Here is a 17,038-nt window from a genome sequence, read left to right as displayed (position 1 = left end):
TAATTGAGAAATGTGGTATTGTGAGTGACTTGAGTCATTGAAAGGAAAAAAAAAATCAATTTAGAAAGTATAATTCTATTTTTGATATATTAAACAATATGGTTATGGGAAATTGGGAATAATTAAAAAATGTTGTAAACAAGGCAACTACAACGTGATGGGGTTAGGTCTACCAGATCCCATCCCCTCGTTTTAATGGCGGAGATAACAAGGGAAAATAGACCATTCGAAAAAGAACTGATCCCATTTTTGCAGTGATTCCCCACTTCTTCTTCTTCTTCCCTTTCCCTTTACATTCTTACTTTTTCATTGCACATAATTGATTTTTTTTCCTTCCTTCATTTCCATTTGGGTTAAAGCTAAGCCATGGACACCGAGTTTCTCCGAACCCTAGATCGTCAGATTCTCTTGGGTGTCTTCGTCGCTTTCGTCGCCGTCGGTGCCGGTGCTGCTTATTTTCTTTCTTCCTCCAAGAAACGCAGAGGTCCGATCTCGAATTTCGATATCCTTACCTCAAGTCTTTTCTGGGTTTTCAATTTCACAATGCGTTGCTGACTGATTATTATTATCTTAGAAGATTGGTTTTCAAAATCATGATTTTGTTTTGTATAAAGGTTTGTGATTTAGCCTATAGAGAATTAAAATTGAGCCTTTTTGGTGTTCATTCTTATGTGGGTACTTGTTGCAATCGATCTACTTGAAGATTTGATTGAATCTTGTGAATTTGTTGGATAATAGGGTGTTTGGATCCAGAGAATTTCAAGGAGTTTAAGCTTGTTAAGAAGCAACAACTCAGTCACAATGTGGCCAAGTTCATATTTGAGCTCCCAACTTCTACCTCTGTGTTGGGTCTTCCTATTGGACAACACATCAGTTGCAGGTTTGAGCTTCCTATTATCCTCTCCTGATTCATCTCTGAACTTTCATACTCAAAATCTATATCAAATGGCTATGAACATATTCATTTGTAGACTTTAGGTTCGGTTTCTGTGTTCGAAATTCATTTTAGAGAGTTTCGATGGATGTTGTGATTATTAAAGTGACTTTCTCAATAGGGGCAAGGATGCTCAAGGAGAGGATGTGATTAAGCCATACACTCCGACAACGTTAGATTCCGACATTGGACGCTTCGAGCTTGTCATTAAGGTATACGCCTAAAAACACTTCTCGACATAACTTGGGGTTTTGATTCGGCTGTTTTTACTCTCTAATTCAATTTAAGAATGCTTTAATTTTCCGTTGCCAACTAGATGTATCCGCAAGGAAGAATGTCTCATCATTTCAGGGAGATGCGTGTTGGAGACCATCTTGCCGTAAAGGGACCTAAGGTACCTTTTTTCATTCAGCTTGATCTTATTTTTTCAAAATTGCTATTATATACTTTTCTTGAATCTCAAAACTTTGTTTTGTTTGTTTTGGTTTTACTTGCCAGGGCAGGTTCAAGTATCAACCAGGTCAGGTTAGGGCATATGGAATGCTTGCTGGAGGTTCAGGCATCACTCCCATGTTCCAAGTATGTCTGATGCATTTGCGTTTAATAACGTTTTTGAAGGCAATGTATATGTTTTAAACGCGTTTTTATATCGCGTTTGTGAAGGTCGCAAGAGCGATTCTAGAAAACTCAACAGACAAGACAAAGGTGCACCTCATTTACGCCAATGTCACTTACGAAGACATTCTCTTAAGGGTAAAATGTCTCTCACCTGCTGATTCTTAATGAGACAGTTAACACATATGTTGCATTTCTAGAGACTCTTTTTTAAACACTAATTATTATCTGAATCAATACTTTTCTTTTTCTTCAGGAGGAACTGGAGAGTCTTACCGCCAATTACCCAGAGCAATTCAAAATCTTCTATGTTTTGAACCAGGTTAGCCACGAAATCCAAAATGTTTTGGCTTTCCTCTTAAAGTAAATACATTTGTTAAAAAAAGAAAAAAGGAACGCTCTTTGATAATCTTTTTTCTTGGCGTTTTGGTTAGCCACCGGAGGTATGGGATGGTGGTGTTGGATTCGTATCAAAGGAAATGATTCAGACTCATTGCCCTGCTCCAGCATCCGATATTCAAGTAAACCCTCTGTTCTTGATCTTACCCGATCATAATCTAATCTCGAAACAATACATGTCAATGTTTTGATACAAAACCAAGAACACTACAAGAGAATGGAACATTTGACAAGATGTCATTTTGAGTGATGAACAATGGAACTTTTTAAGGTGTTTCAATCTTCTTATGGTTTATGTTTGAATTGCAGATCCTAAGATGTGGACCACCGCCGATGAACAAGGCCATGGCTGCAAACCTTGAAGCTCTGGGCTACTCTCCAGAGATGCAGTTCCAGTTCTGATTACAATATCTACTTTTGATTGCTCCAGAATGGAACTGTTTAAAAACTCATTTCTCCGATCAATAATTTGAAGTTACAATCCCAACTTGATAGTTGTGTCTTAATTGAGTGAGAGTTGTCTTTCTGTTGCAAGCTTCATAACTCCTTGTCCATTATTATGTGTTTGTTATCCTAATGGAAAGTTTCGATTTATTGGTTCACGATTTGGTTTACGTATACCGGTTTGGACTGGTATCATATAAAGGCTTGATAGTGACATCCACATTGACCCACCTTGTTTCTTTTGGTAATGTATGCAATCAATTTGGCTACTGGGGCTCTTATACATGAATCAAGACTCACTAAAGAAGCATAGCTATAAAAGGCCGATTGTAATTGATTATTGGTGGAATGATCGACTTTTTTTTATAATTTTACAAAATCACTTTTTGTTAGTCGGCTTGTTCTTTTCGAAAACTTTTTTTTTCTTTCTATTATATAATGTTATTTTGTTGTTTTGTTAGTAATTTATGGACGACAAAAAAAGTTAGTAATGTATGAAGTTGGCAGTTCTTTATATGATAAAGAAATAAAGTCACTCCCTCGCATCTTTTTTATTTTCCTGTCATAGTGAAATGACATCTGCGGAACTGAAGAACGGAACAAATTAAACGACCAAGTAGTTCGATTAACAGAGTGCAACTGTCAAATGACAGAAAAGTATTTTTTTTACATCAAAGGCAAAGCTGCATCATAGTGATCGTTCATAACTATTTGTGATTCGTAGATTGATTCCGTCCTTCAACTATATCACATGTTACCAAATAAAATATTAAAATTCTATTATTTTCAAAATGTGCATCACATGACCACATCGGATAAGATCATTAGTTCGGAGATCTTGGACTATTGTTTTCCTCGGATTTTGTTCAAAGCAGCTCTAAATAACCAATTTATTTGATTACCTATAATTTGTTTCTTCTAGTTTCTTTATCCGCCTTAAAGATTGAGACGTAATTTGACTAATAACGAGAAGTTGCTTTCTTGCCCTATTTTATATTGGGATAAATAATGCTTTGTTATTGCTAATTTTTAGGCAACTTTTGATATAAATTCACTTTTTGAAGTATTGGTGAACGATGGAGAACTTGCGTGGTTTTAATATTATTTAAGCTTTTGGATTTAATATTACACCACGGTCCAAAAAGAACGATGAATCCATGACTAATAGTACACTTACTTTTCTTTTCTTGGTTATGAATTAAATCATCCAATGATTTTCTGACACGTACCTCCTCCTCTGATTTTCTTTATTGTTGAATTACAACACGCAATAGTCCCACATGCCACATCGCGACAATATAGCGAATCTTTCTGCTTTTGGTCTTTTCTGGTCAATCATCAAATACCATAAGTACTAAAGTTAAAATAGTTAAAACTCCAACCATAAATAGTGATTAAAATAAATAACCAAACTTATAAACATAAACGCCAATACTAAAACCTCCTAAAATTGTTATCGATGACAAAAGTATGAGTCTTGTTCTTATAGATGTGATTAAAAAGACACTAACTTTTAGGTTATTCTGCTAATCGAGTTTGGGAAAATCAAGTTTATGATAGCCGTTATGTAAGTGTATATTGTACACTCACACAAAAAAAAAGAAAAAAAACATAGATAAGAAAAGTTTCTTTTTTCGTGTTTGTCAGACCTTATATCTACACCATATGTATGTATGTATCATATTCATTTTCATTTTCAATGTATATTGTAACTTTTAGTTTGTCGTCATCTTGTATGAAGTATGATGCATGCCGATTAGATTATTCACTTATGTGTTATTAGATAGATAGTGTTGTTGTTGACGGTATACACAGTTTGTAAAATATTTTAAAATTCTTTAGATAAGATCAGTAATGATACAAGAAATAACCCTTTTTACAAAAAAAAAAAAAATGATACAAGAAACAAAACAAATTAGTTGCTTAAATTCAAACTACTTTTTAATATAAAAAAATCCAAACTAATTTCAAGATTATGAATCGTTATATGAGCAAAATTAAGAATCTTCTCATGAAAACAGAATTGATCAAATGTAGACCAAGAGAACAAAATTACAAAATTTGTCACACTGGAACTGCTTCATGAAATTGATAAATTAGTGTTCAACATCAATATTTTTCGGGTCTTCATTGGTCAAGCAATAAATATTAAAATAAGACGTTTCGTAAGAGTTAAAATTGGAAAATAAAATGGACATGCTGTTCGTGGAAGGAGACGTGGAAAATTTCCCATGAGTTTCTTTTGTCTTCTCTCTACTTTTTTATTTACTTTCCATCCTCGAAATTTCCTAATAATATTGTGGAAAAAAAAAGGGTCTTCTTCACACACATCATCCATTGAATAAAGACAATGAGATTACAGTAGAAAGAGACTAATAATGTCTTCTACCCTCAAATGAAACCTTCTTCCTTAAGCTTCTCTTTCTTCTTTATATATCTATTTCACCTCTCACTTTCACTCTCCTCTCCATCTACAAGAAACACAGTGAAACAGAGAGAAGAAAAAAACAGAGAGTAGAGAAAACAGAGAGAAGAGAAAACAGAGAGAAGAGAAAACAGAGAGAGATACAATGTTTTTCTCAAAGGATCTTCCTTCACCTACATCGGTTTTCACAGCTTACGCATCAATGGCGGGTTACATGATGATGATACGATCAATGGCTCACGAACTGATCCCTGCTCCAATCCAAGAGTTCATCTACTCTTCTCTCCGGTCTCTGTTCTTCCGTTCTTCTTCCTCAACTCTGACTCTAACCATAGACGACGACAACATGGGCATGAACAACGAGATCTACCGAGCCGCTCAGACTTATCTCTCCACCAAGATCAGTCCCGACGCGGTCAGGCTCAGAATCAGCAAAGGCCACAAGGACAAACATGTCAATCTGTATCTCAGCGACGGAGAAATCGTCAACGATGTGTTCCAAGACGTCGAGCTCAAATGGAGGTTTGTCACAGACGGCGGCGACAAGAAAAGCGGCGGCGGAGGAGGAGGAGGAGGAGGAGGAAGAAGAGGCGGTATTGAAGACGACGGTAAAAGCGAGTATTTTGAGCTGAGTTTCGACAAAAAGCATAAAGATTTGATCCTAAACTCTTACGTTCCTCATATCGAGAGCAAAGCTAAAGAGATTAGAGACGGGAGGAGAATCTTGATGCTGCATTCTCTCAACAGTCACCGATGGGAATCGGTTATCCTCGAGCACCCTTCGACCTTCGAGACAATGGCCATGGAAGATGAGCTCAAGCGTGACGTCATCGCCGATCTGGACCGGTTCATAAGGAGGAAAGAGTTTTACAAGAGAGTAGGAAAAGCTTGGAAAAGAGGCTACTTGCTGTACGGACCGCCTGGAACAGGGAAGTCGAGTCTGGTCGCAGCCATGGCTAATTACCTCAAGTTTGATGTTTATGATCTTCAGCTCGCGAGTGTGAAGCGTGACTCTGAGCTAAGGAGGCTCTTGCTCGCGACACGTAACCGATCGATTCTTGTCATTGAAGATATCGATTGTGCAGTTGATTTGCCCAACAGATTGGAGCAGCCTGTTGAAGGCAAGAACCGTGGCGAATCTCAGGTTTGGTCCAAATTTACCAAATCCTAACAAAAAATGGTTTTTTTTTTTTTACTAAACCAGACTGAATCTGATTGGTATTGAGAATTAGTATACACTTAACTTTGGCATTTTTCTTGTGTTTAGGGACCTTTGACGTTATCGGGGCTACTGAATTTCATAGACGGGTTATGGTCAAGTTGTGGAGACGAGCGGATTATAATATTCACGACAAACCATAAAGACAGGCTTGACCCGGCATTGCTACGTCCGGGTCGTATGGATATGCACATTTACATGGGACATTGCTCATTCCAAGGATTCAAGACCTTAGCCTCTAACTACTTGGGCTTGAACGACGCCACAACGCCACACAGACTATACCCTGAGATCGAGAGATTGATGGACGGGGAAGTTATTACGCCCGCACAAGTCGCAGAGGAGCTTATGAAGAGCGAGGATACTGACGTGGCACTTGAGGGTTTGGTAAGTGTTTTGGAGAAGATGAGGTTAAAAGCTAATGACTCGAATCCGGTGATGAACAAGAAGGAGAGTGGATTGGGGATGGAGGAGATGGGATTAAAGCGTGATACAGAAGGTTCTCCGAGGAAGAACAGCAAAAGAATTAAGAAACTTGTTCTGTTTTGGACCTAAAGGCGTGTGTTAGAAACTCCCATGATATAAGATTTATGAGGAAACAAGATTAGACAGACCTAAGAAACAAGTTTGGAAATTTCTGAGATGATATAAGTTAAGTTTTTTTTTTCTTATATATTTTCTATGTAGGGTTGTGAACCGTTGTAGACCCATTAAGAAATCCGGAATCTTCTTTTTCTTTCCTTCATAGAAATTGTTGAGATAGTCTATGGGAGGTACATTACTAAGAATGATAAACAATGCACATAATCACTCTATGAAAATAATAATGAATGTTATATCAAGGAAGTAGCAAATCGTTTGATATCTTAATCTGTTTATATGTTTCCGGTAACAAATACTCTTACAGACTTATATAACTGCGTATAGCATTATGCGAACTCTATAAAAATCGGTCGACCAACTATTTTTTATTTCCTTTTTTTGCATTGAGATAATGACATAAAGTTTCCTTGAAGTAGTACGATACCTTATAAAGTAAACGAACCCCATTCATAATCATCATCATATTATTATTCCTCAAGTGATTCGGGGATGATTTCTTTTGGTTTTAGTTCTGAAAATTATATTTTCTTTGTCACAATCTATCAAATAAAAAAGAAATGAATTTACAGTACAAGAAAACTGACAAAAAAATATTGCCACAAAAGAAAAGGAATATATTTTTTTTTAAGAAAAGAAGGAAGGAATTAGCAAAGGAATATATCTCCCAAGTCCCGAAACAATTATCTTTTTTTTTTTTTCCAACAAAAACCCCATATTATTAAGTTTGTGGTAAAAGACTCTCCTCAAGAGAAAGCCAAACCGGAACTGAAAAGTTTACATGGGAAAATCTTAAACCTCGTGTTCTTGCACTCTTGGCAAGTTTATCCGCACGGACGTTACAAAGACGAGATATATAAACTAATTTAAAGGATCTAAATTGAGAAAACATAGCTTTGAAATCCCCAAGTTCAGCTGCAAATGTAGGCCACTCAGCTGGGGAATCCGTCATAGCTAGGAGGTCAAGGCAATCCGTCGCAAAAGTTTCACATTGGATGTTGGTCGAGAGAATGCACTTCATAGCCCAAAGAAGAGAGTCTAGCTCGGCATGGAGGGGCGATAGACTACGCGATGAGCTTCTAAGTCCAACTCTGAGTATTCTGTCTCCCAACGATACCAGCCAACCGTGGCCACTGAGAGGATCTGAAGCGTGCCAAGAGCCATCAAAGTAACAGGTCGTGATGGACGACAAAGACGCACTTCCAAGCTCTCTTCTAACTCCTGTCACCTCTAAGGTGTAGTCCACCTCGTTAGCATTCCTCCAAGTTTCCTCCTCATGTATTGCATGCTCCAGAATATCTGGGGGAGGATCATCTATGTTGTCGAAGACTTTTTTGTTCCTTGACTTCCATAAGAACCACATGATCCAAGGGAAGATACGTAGATTTTCTTCTGATGTTCCAAATTCCTTAGCTCTCCAAAACAGGTAGTCAAGATTACCAAAGATAGAAGCTTGGGGGAAAATGCTTGGTGCCGAAGGGATAGGTGAGAGAGCCCATACTTGCTTCGATGGTGGGCATTCAAAAATAACATGGTTAATAGACTCTTCCTCTGCACCGCACCGGGGACATCTTTTATCCCTTCCAATATGGCGGGAAGCTAGACGTTGGCATGTCGCCAGACAACCCGTAATACATTGCCATACGAAATGTTTAATTTTTCGCGTGGTTTTTAACTTCCAAGCTTGCGCCGACAGTACCGTAGTACTAGGTCCCTGAAGAGGGGGTTCACAAGCAAGACGAGATAGGGATCTCGCAATCCAATAGCCTGATTTTACCGTATAATTACCGGATTTAGTGAGGGACCAGCTGTATCCATCTCTCGAGACATATTGACTCGGACGAATCCCTAGGATAAAGGCTATCTCCTTGGGCGGGAAAAGCTCCCGAAGTCGGGCTAATTTCCATTGTTTTGATTCGAAATCAATCAAGGAGTTGACGAATAGAAGAGGATCTTGTTCAACATGTAGTCCTTCAGGAGGTCGGGGCGGGTCGTCTGGGATCCACGGATCTGACCACACCAACGTTTCAAACCCCGATCCAATGTTCTTACGAAGGCCCGAAGCTAAAAGGGGTTTAGCAGCTAAGATGCTTCGCCATCCGTATGATGGACGGTTGGAGACAGTAATCTCTAGGGGACTACAGTATTTGTAATATCTTCCTTTTAAGACCCGGTTCAGTAGGGAGTCAGGGAACCGGAGGAGGCGCCACAACTGTTTCGCTAGGAGAGCGAGGTTGAACTCTTCAAAAGTCCTGAACCCGAGACCTCCCTCTGCGAGATGGGTGCAAAGGGAGTCCCAAGATACCCAATGGATACCTCTGCTTTCCTCCTTGGAGCTCCACCAAAAATTGGCAATTGCACTTCTAAGTTTGGAGCAAATAGCTTTCGGGAGAAGAAAACACGACATAACATATGTCGGAATCGCTTGAGCTTGGGATTTAATCAAGATTTCTTTGCCCCCTTTAGAGAGGAGTTTTGAGGACCATGAATTAACCCGGTTTTGGAGCCTGTCTCGGACAAAAGCAAACACTTGTGCTTTGGAACCGTGGAGTTTCTCTGGGAGCCCAAGGTATGTGCCCATGCCTCCTTCTTGGTAGATCCCAATAGTGGTCTTGACTTCTTGACGGGTGATAGTTGGAACATCGTTGCCAAACATAATAGATGATTTCGTAAAATTAATCTTTTGCCCTGAAGCCTCGCCGTAGGAGCGGATAATGCCAATAAGTTCACGACTTTGTACGGGTTCAGCCTTACAGAAGAAGAGACTATCATCTGCAAATAAAAGGTGAGATGTGGTGGGACTAGCCCTAGCGATCCGGAGGCCTTGTAGTTTCTCTTGTGCTTCGGCTAAACGGAGTTGAGAGACTAAGGCTTCGGTACACAAGATGAAAAGATACGGTGATATGGGGTCGCCTTGTCTGATTCCTCGAGATGGTTTAATACATCCTCTCGGTTCTCCGTTTAGGAGGATCTTGTAGGATACTGACGAGATACAATACATCACCCATTCAATCCAGCGGGGGGAAAATCCCATCTTTTCCATCAAGGCACGGAGGAACGACCACTCCACTCTGTCATATGCTTTACTCATGTCCGTTTTTACTGCCATGAATTTCTTCCGGCAAGCAGGATTAGAACGGAGGGCATGGAAATTCTCTTGTGCAATAAGGATGTTATCCGTGATCAATCTTCCAGCTACAAAAGCTGATTGGGTCTCAGAAATAAGATCTGGAAGGAACTTTTTCAGCCTAAGGCTGAGAATCTTAGAGATAATCTTATAGCTAACGTTGCACAAGCTTATGGGTCGGAAACCAGTCATCTCACGTGGCTTATCTCCTTCCGGGATTAGACAAATGTTTGTCTCATTTAGTTGTGCGTCAAACTTCCCTGAAGAAAAGAAATCTCTAATCGTCTGGAGGAGATCCATCTTAATTGTACCCCAAAATTTCTGATAAAATAATGCTGTTAACCCGTCGGGTCCTGGAGCTTTTCCGGGGTTTAGAGAGAATAAAGCTCGTCGAACTTCCTCTTCCGAGATCTCACGGGTGAGACTTTCATTCATCGCTTCAGTAACCGATGCCGAAACCCCGTGGAGTACCGAGGATGGATCTTGAGGGCACGAAGAAGTAAAAAGGCCCTCGAAATACTGTACGGCCAATTCTTTAATGCCTTCCTCAGTATCAATCCACTCTCCCAAATGATTGAGCAGACCCAAGATCTTGTTCCTTGCTCTCCGTTGTTTTGTGGTAGCATGAAAAAAACCGGTGTTCTTATCTCCCTCTTTCAACCATAGAGCTCTACTTTTTTGTCTCCAATATGATTCCTCTTCCCGATATGCTGCAACTAACCGCCATTTCAGATCCCGAAGAGCCTCTGAGGAAATATTCTCATCTTCTTGGGCTTTATCAATTTGCTCTTGGAGGAGTTTAATGAGTTTTTCAGAATTAGTGACTAAGCTTTTTCTCCAAACGGATATAGCTCGACGACATTTACGAATGCGAGATGCTAAGGAGCCATTTGACATAGTTAAAGGCTTTCCCCACCCATCTTTCACTGCCGCTTCAAGGCCAGGTTTCCCAACCCATCTCTTATCGAACATGAAACGGTGAACATGTCGTGGTGGTTTGTTGCTAACGGATGCTAAGAGTGGTCTATGGTCCGATCCCCACATTTTGAGATACTCCACATTTGTGTGGGAGAAAACGTTATGCCAGTCTTCGTTACCCATAGCTCTATCCAAGCGGCATTTGATCACTCCATTTTTTCGGCGGCCAACCCACGAGAATGGATTGCCTTGGTATGGGAAATCTACAAAGCCGCAATTTTGAATCATGGCTCGAAAAGGTAAGAAAGTGGCCTCGGACCGTTTCTTGCCACCACTTTTTTCATGGTTCCCGATTATTTCGTTAAAATCTCCGATAATAAACCATGGGCCTGAGCGAGAGATGCCAATACGATTAAGTCTTTCCCAAACATAATCTCGGTTTTTAACAACAGGATCGCCATAGATAAAAGTCATAAAAACTCTATTGCCATCGATAAGAGTCTCAACATCAAACAAACGATCATCTGAAAATAACAACTTAACCGGAAAGTCCTTAGAATAAAAAAGAGCAAGTCCTCCACTGTTCCCTATTGGGTCAACAGTGTGAAGGTTATCAAATCCTAAAGAAACTTGCATATTCTGCAGAAAAAAACGATCATTCTTGGTTTCGGATAAAAACATAAAACCTGGAGAATATTTTGAACATAATATTTCCAGTCGGTGGGTAGTCAACTCAGCCCCCACCCCTTGACAATTCCATGCGATGATCCTCATTTGGGTGGTTTGGGAGGATTACGGGAATCCTCCAAACCTCCATTGGTCTTCTTGTTTGTCTTTGTGGTCTTGTTTCTTGGTGCGGGAACTGTCTTCTTGCGGGAGTCAGGTGCAGCAGCATTTTCCGTCGGGTCAGTTGGTGGAGCACCCACCGTAGTCTGTCGCTTCTTTGGTGGGCTTTTTCCTTGGTACGGCTTGAGCTTCTTTGAGGCAGCGGTGCTCGGTTTTGGGCTTCGAGGGATCTTCTTCTTCGTCACCACTGACTTCTCGCTCTTGCCCGGCGGATTGGGTTTGGCCGCTTTTCTTGCCATGGCGAGATCGGGGGACCGTTCCCTCTTGCTTGTTGGTGACTGAGAAGTAGCAGGAACCACCACAGCGTTGTGGGAAATTGGAATTGCGACCTCAGAGATTGTGCGCTCCAAACTCTCCACCAAATCCTCTGCAGCCAAATCCTCACCGAGGAGATCATCATCATCCATGAGACCCTCCGTCATCATTTGCCGTTCACACTCATCCCAGATTCTGAGGTCTTCCTCAGTGAACTCCAAATCATCTTTGTCACCCTCCACTCTGTCTTCCCAATCAGTGGGAACAGACTCTGTTTCAATAACGTTAAACTCTTTCTCAGTTGTTAAGATAATTTCACCGGTTTCCAAAGTCTGATTCTCACGAAGTGGAGATGACACACCATACGGTGGAGAGTGTATGACACCAGATGCAGAACCCAATTCCAGAAGTTTTGGAGAGGATTCAAAGTCCCCAGCATCGCTGTTATCATCATCCTCCTCCTCCACAATCCCTTTTCCTTTCCCTTTGTCGTTTGCATCCACAAAAGGCACCACAAGAGCTTGATTTGGATTTGGTTCAGAGATTCTCAAACTCGTTTGACGGCGTGGAGGTCGATGATTTCCCCAATGGTCAAAGCTTGGATCAACACGGGGAGGAGACCAGTGACGATTAGCAGAGCTCTGCTTTCTCTGAAATCGGTCACTCACATGGTTTGGAGCGATTCTGGGAGGAGATTTTGGGATCTCGTGGCTCGAAACACCCGCATCGTGGGGACGCCGAGTCCTTGGGTGAGAAGACGACTGCTGAGAGTTTTCCCGACGGCGGTGGTGTTGTAATCCACGATCTCCATCAAGGCGATGCCAAACAGAGCCTCTCCTGCCTTCGAAGCGCTCACTTTCTTCATTACGGTACAGGCTCCGGCGAACCGTTTTTGAAGCGATGGCTCGAGAGGAGTGTGGTTCCCTTGCTGCAGACGTCCCTGAGACGTCATTAACTCGGACGTTTCCCTCTAAGCGTGAGGAGCTACGGCCAGATCTGGTATCCCTGTCTTGGCGACGGATGGGACCACTTGGCTCTTCACGACGTTCGCTATTGCGGCGTTCAACGTTTGGCAGCGAGAGGGTTCTGTTTTCCCTATTCCGGCGACGGTCGCTCTCAGAGAGAAGAGGACATGAGTTTTCTTCATGAGATATCATGCGACAGGTAAAACAATACCGAAAGAGCTTCTCGTATTCCAAAGAGACTGTGATTTCATCACCATTTTCGAACTTGACCTTCTTCTTAAATCTCAAAGGACGTGTAACGTCAATGGTCACCAGCACCCTACCCTCCTTGTCGTCAACATCTCTGACTAACCCTAGAGCATCACCAATCCTTCGGAAAGCATCTTCCACCCAGTACTGGAGAGGAACACCTCGAACAAGAATCCAGAACGTGACAGTGCTCGGGAACTCTTCCCGGATGTTTGGTTCCCACCTTTCCAGAGCAAAAGTCCATTTATTGAAATGGCATGGGCGTCTCTTGAGCACCTTCTGGAGGTCTTCTTCCGAGTCGAAGTCGAAGTGAAAACGGCCGTTTCCCAGATCCACACCGCGGACGCGACCGGCGACGTCCCAGATGCCGGCGCGAGGCATGAACGCCAAGAGAGCTTCAGTACTCCTGCCTCCGATGTGAAAAGATCTGCCAATGAGAGTGAGGCGAAATCTTGCTATTAAGGCAGAGTTGTCAAAAGCAGGTATCACCACCGGTTCGTCATCTTCATCAGAGGGATGAGAACGCTTAGCTTCGTCTTCAGTGAGTCGCTTCATCTTCCTGAGCAGGTTACAGAGAGAACAAGAGAGTAAAACGGAGGAGGGAACGTGTTTTTTTAAAAAACAGAGGAGAAGGAGGGAAACAGTAGCGGAGGGAAAAGATAAAGAGAAAAAGGTTTTTAAGAGAAGAGGTGGAACGAAAGACGAAATCTGAGCCAGAAGGGTCGCAGATTTAGGAAGATTTAGGAGATTTGGTGGGGAGAAAGGGAGCAGGGGACAAGGGGAGCACAGATCTGTCGGGAAATCAAAGGCAGAACCATCCTTCAACTTGTCCGTACATTGCGGCTAGAGAGAAAAGTCCGTACAGGTAGGGCGACCCTTCTCTCCTCAAATAAAACCCCATCCCGAAACAATTATCTATATAAACAAAATATAACCAAACGCCACAAGACGCAAGCACATAGACCAAAACCCTAAAGTCCAAAACGATGATGTTCTTTGGAGATCTCCCTTCTCCAGCATCAATTTTCTCAACATATGCAACCATTGCAGGATCTGTCATGATGATCAAACCAATGGCACAAATAATTCCACAACAGGTACAAAACTATATTGTCTCTCGTATCAAGTCTTTGTTCGGCTGCCGTTCATCGACTCTCACGCTCATCATCAACGATATGAACGGGACTGGCACAAACGGGATGAGGACGATCAACGAGCTCTATTCCGCGTTCCAGGATTATCTCTCAAGCAATATAAGCCCCGATGCATCAAAGCTAAAGATGACTAGAGACCCTAAGAATAAGAAGGTCAACTTATACCTCAGCGAAGGAGAGGTTGTCTCCGATATCTACCAAGGCGTTGAGCTCAAGATTTCGTATGTAGCTGGCAGAAAGAAGAGCACCGACGTTGAAGACGGAGAAGAAGATGAATTTACCATAAATTCGGAATGCCTCCTTCTCAGCTTCGACAAGAAACACAGAGACTTGGTGTTGAACTCGTATGTACCTTACGTGGAGAGCAAGGCAAAGGTGATCAATGACGAGAGGAGAATCCTCAAGATGCACTCTTACTCTTCCTTGAGTCGTTATTGGGAATCCGTGAATTTCGAGCACCCTTCGACATTCGACACGTTGGCTATGAACGAGGAGCTCAAGCGTTCTGTGCTGGGAGATCTTGACCGGTTCATCAAAAGGAAAAATTTCTACAAAAGAGTTGGAAAAGCTTGGAAGAGGGGTTACTTGTTGTACGGGCCACCAGGTACTGGGAAGTCTAGTCTAGTGGCAGCTATAGCTAACTACCTCAAATTCGATATTTATGATCTCCAGCTTGCAAGCGTCAAAGGGGACGCGGATTTAAGGAGGATGCTTCTCACCACTCGTAACAGCTCGATTCTTGTTGTAGAAGATATAGACTGCTCCGTGGATTTGCCTACAAGGTTGCAACCTGCACCTAAGACCCGTGGTGCTCCCAAGGTTTGGTCTTGACAAATGAGTTTATCTTATATTATTTATTTTGTACAACCAATATATATGGATCCTGATTAAAAAGTTTGTATGTGAATAGGGGTCAGCACCATTGACATTATCAGGACTTTTAAATTGCATAGATGGCTTATGGTCGAGTTGTGGAAACGAACGCATAATAATATTCACTACTAACAACAAGGAGAGGCTCGATCCGGCGTTACTCAGACCAGGCCGTATGGATATGCACATCTACATGGGACATTGCGGTTTTGATGGATTCAAGACATTGGCGGCTAATTACTTAGGTCTCTCTCACGACAATGATGATACTCACCATCTCTACCCGGAAATAAAGCATTTGATTGATGGACAAGTGTTGACTCCTGCTCAAGTAGCGGAGGAGCTGATGAAAAATGAAGATGCTGATGCGGCGCTTGAGGGTTTGGTTAGGGTTCTCAAAAGGAAGAGGTCAGAGACAGAGAAGTGTGATGATGAATCTATGAAGAAGATTAAAAAACTCGTGGAGGGAGAGATGAGAGTATAACTTGATTTACTTTCATCGATTTGAATGATTTTCACTATGAAGGATTGAAGATCATAAGATTTTGTTTGTTTGAACTGTTTTCTACGATATTGGCTTTAATTCAACTGAAAAATTACCAACGGCAAATTTTTTTTAAATTATATGATAAAGGGATATTTAGAATGGAAACATAGTACACGATCTAAGAAGATGTATGGACATTGTTTCAAAACAAAGCTGAATAATGTTTCGTATGCCTTTTCTTAACAAGATATTAGATTTTATCATAGATTTTGTTTGTTTTGGTTTTCATTTATATATACTAGATCTCAGTGTACATTTATGCTACTTTAGTAAACTAAAAATTGACCCGCGCAAATGCTATCTCGCTTTCTCTTTTTTTTTTTTCTTTTTTTGTTATCTTTACATTTTGCGTTTCGTTTTTACAGGTTGATAACTAAAATTGTTTTTGGTGGATTCCTCATTTGTATAACTGGATTTTGGTCATCTTGCAGCATGGATATTGTTGCTTAGGTGTGTGTGCAAAATTTGTTCATCCAATTATATATGTTAAAATGTAAGCCATTTGCTATCGCGGCGACGAAGCTGGATTTCCCGGTTCCCTGGAGGCCCATAGAGCAAGTATCTCTCTTCCATGCTTTACCTATTTTTTTTTAGAATTTTTTTCCTGATTACAAATCTATCTATATCATGGATCAAAGAGTTTCGAAGTTGTACTAATATTGAATGTCGAAGGATGAACCAGCCTCATCTTATCCCAGCGGTGAGTGTTGGAATTAGTATGCATCATGGTGTGAGAAAGTAACTGAGGCTTTTACATTCTAGTTCTCTTGTAACTCTGATTTTCTTTCCTCCCCGAGAACAAACCTTCGTACCAAAGTATGTCATTGCGTCATCATAGAAAGGATTTCTTATCCCACTCATTAGCTTGTCTTCGATATTGTTGTCGAATGAGATTCGATTCGAGCTCTAAATCGTGATCGTAGAAAGGATACTATGCACCTTTGAAGTGGAGGAGGAATTGCTGCATCAACAATCGACTTCACCATCATCACATATGTTATCATCTAAGCACAGGCAGCAAAAAATTTTGGCTGGAAGAGGAAGCATTGTTCACAGTTTTCTGTTTCGGTTGCAGAGACCAGCGAAAATTTTCCCCAGAAAATTTGGGAACAATTCGATTTTTTTGGGGGAAATTAGTTTAGTTTTAAATGTCCCCGAAGCTTCATTTGTGTGGGCATGGCCCAAATTTTGGATGGGCCGGTTTTGGTTTTCCCGGAAAGAAAATCATTCTCCTTTGGAAAATTTGGGCCTGGCCCATATTGGTGTTTACATGGTTTGTGGTTTTAAAGGCTCACTAAGAAACCATCCCTCCATGTTGTTGAAGAGAGCTGCTTTGGCAGCTTTTCTTTTAGAAAGATAATGGACTAACGAAATAAATATAAACCATTGAGTGGTAGACCTTCCAAGACTTCCAAAAAAAAAAAAAAAAAAATCACTAATATAGTTTTAGTGTTTTAGTCATTTCCCA

The 17,038-nt window shown here is 41.1% G+C and overlaps 4 protein-coding genes across 4 annotated transcripts; 3 read left to right on the top strand and 1 right to left on the bottom strand.

Moving 5' to 3' along the window:
- The first annotated feature begins 142 nt into the window (after positions 1-142).
- On the top strand, positions 143-2,550 carry LOC18019634 (NADH--cytochrome b5 reductase 1). Its single transcript, XM_024156803.1, has 10 exons — positions 143-254; positions 360-484; positions 739-880; positions 1,056-1,146; positions 1,251-1,328; positions 1,433-1,513; positions 1,598-1,687; positions 1,806-1,871; positions 1,984-2,070; positions 2,258-2,550. Exons 2-10 carry the CDS (start codon positions 367-369, stop codon positions 2,348-2,350), a joined length of 846 nt encoding a protein of 281 aa, XP_024012571.1. The 5' UTR covers positions 143-254; positions 360-366; the 3' UTR covers positions 2,351-2,550.
- Positions 2,551-4,962: 2,412 nt separating this feature from the next.
- Positions 4,963-6,843, top strand: LOC18019633 (AAA-ATPase At5g17760). Its single transcript, XM_006400255.2, has 2 exons — positions 4,963-5,961; positions 6,085-6,843. Exons 1-2 carry the CDS (start codon positions 4,963-4,965, stop codon positions 6,589-6,591), a joined length of 1,506 nt encoding a protein of 501 aa, XP_006400318.1. The 3' UTR covers positions 6,592-6,843.
- Positions 6,844-7,357: 514 nt separating this feature from the next.
- Positions 7,358-11,455, bottom strand: LOC112086786. The gene is made up of 3 exons (XM_024156575.1): positions 10,438-11,455; positions 9,220-10,245; positions 7,358-9,018 (listed from the first exon to the last, which is right to left on the bottom strand). Exons 1-3 carry the CDS (start codon positions 11,453-11,455, stop codon positions 7,358-7,360), a joined length of 3,705 nt encoding a protein of 1,234 aa, XP_024012343.1.
- A 2,527-nt stretch (positions 11,456-13,982) lies between these two features.
- On the top strand, positions 13,983-15,507 carry LOC18019632 (AAA-ATPase At5g17750). The gene is made up of 2 exons (XM_006400254.1): positions 13,983-14,969; positions 15,061-15,507. The coding sequence occupies exons 1-2, from the start codon at positions 13,983-13,985 to the stop codon at positions 15,505-15,507; spliced, it is 1,434 nt and encodes a 477-aa protein (XP_006400317.1).
- The last annotated feature ends 1,531 nt before the right edge of the window (positions 15,508-17,038 follow it).

Source organism: Eutrema salsugineum, unplaced genomic scaffold, assembly GCF_000478725.1.
Source record: "Eutrema salsugineum unplaced genomic scaffold, Eutsalg1_0 scaffold_2, whole genome shotgun sequence".
Taxonomy (NCBI): Eukaryota; Viridiplantae; Streptophyta; class Magnoliopsida; order Brassicales; family Brassicaceae; genus Eutrema; species Eutrema salsugineum.
Note: the sequence above shows the minus strand (reverse complement) of the source record. Positions and strands in the feature narration are given on the sequence as shown.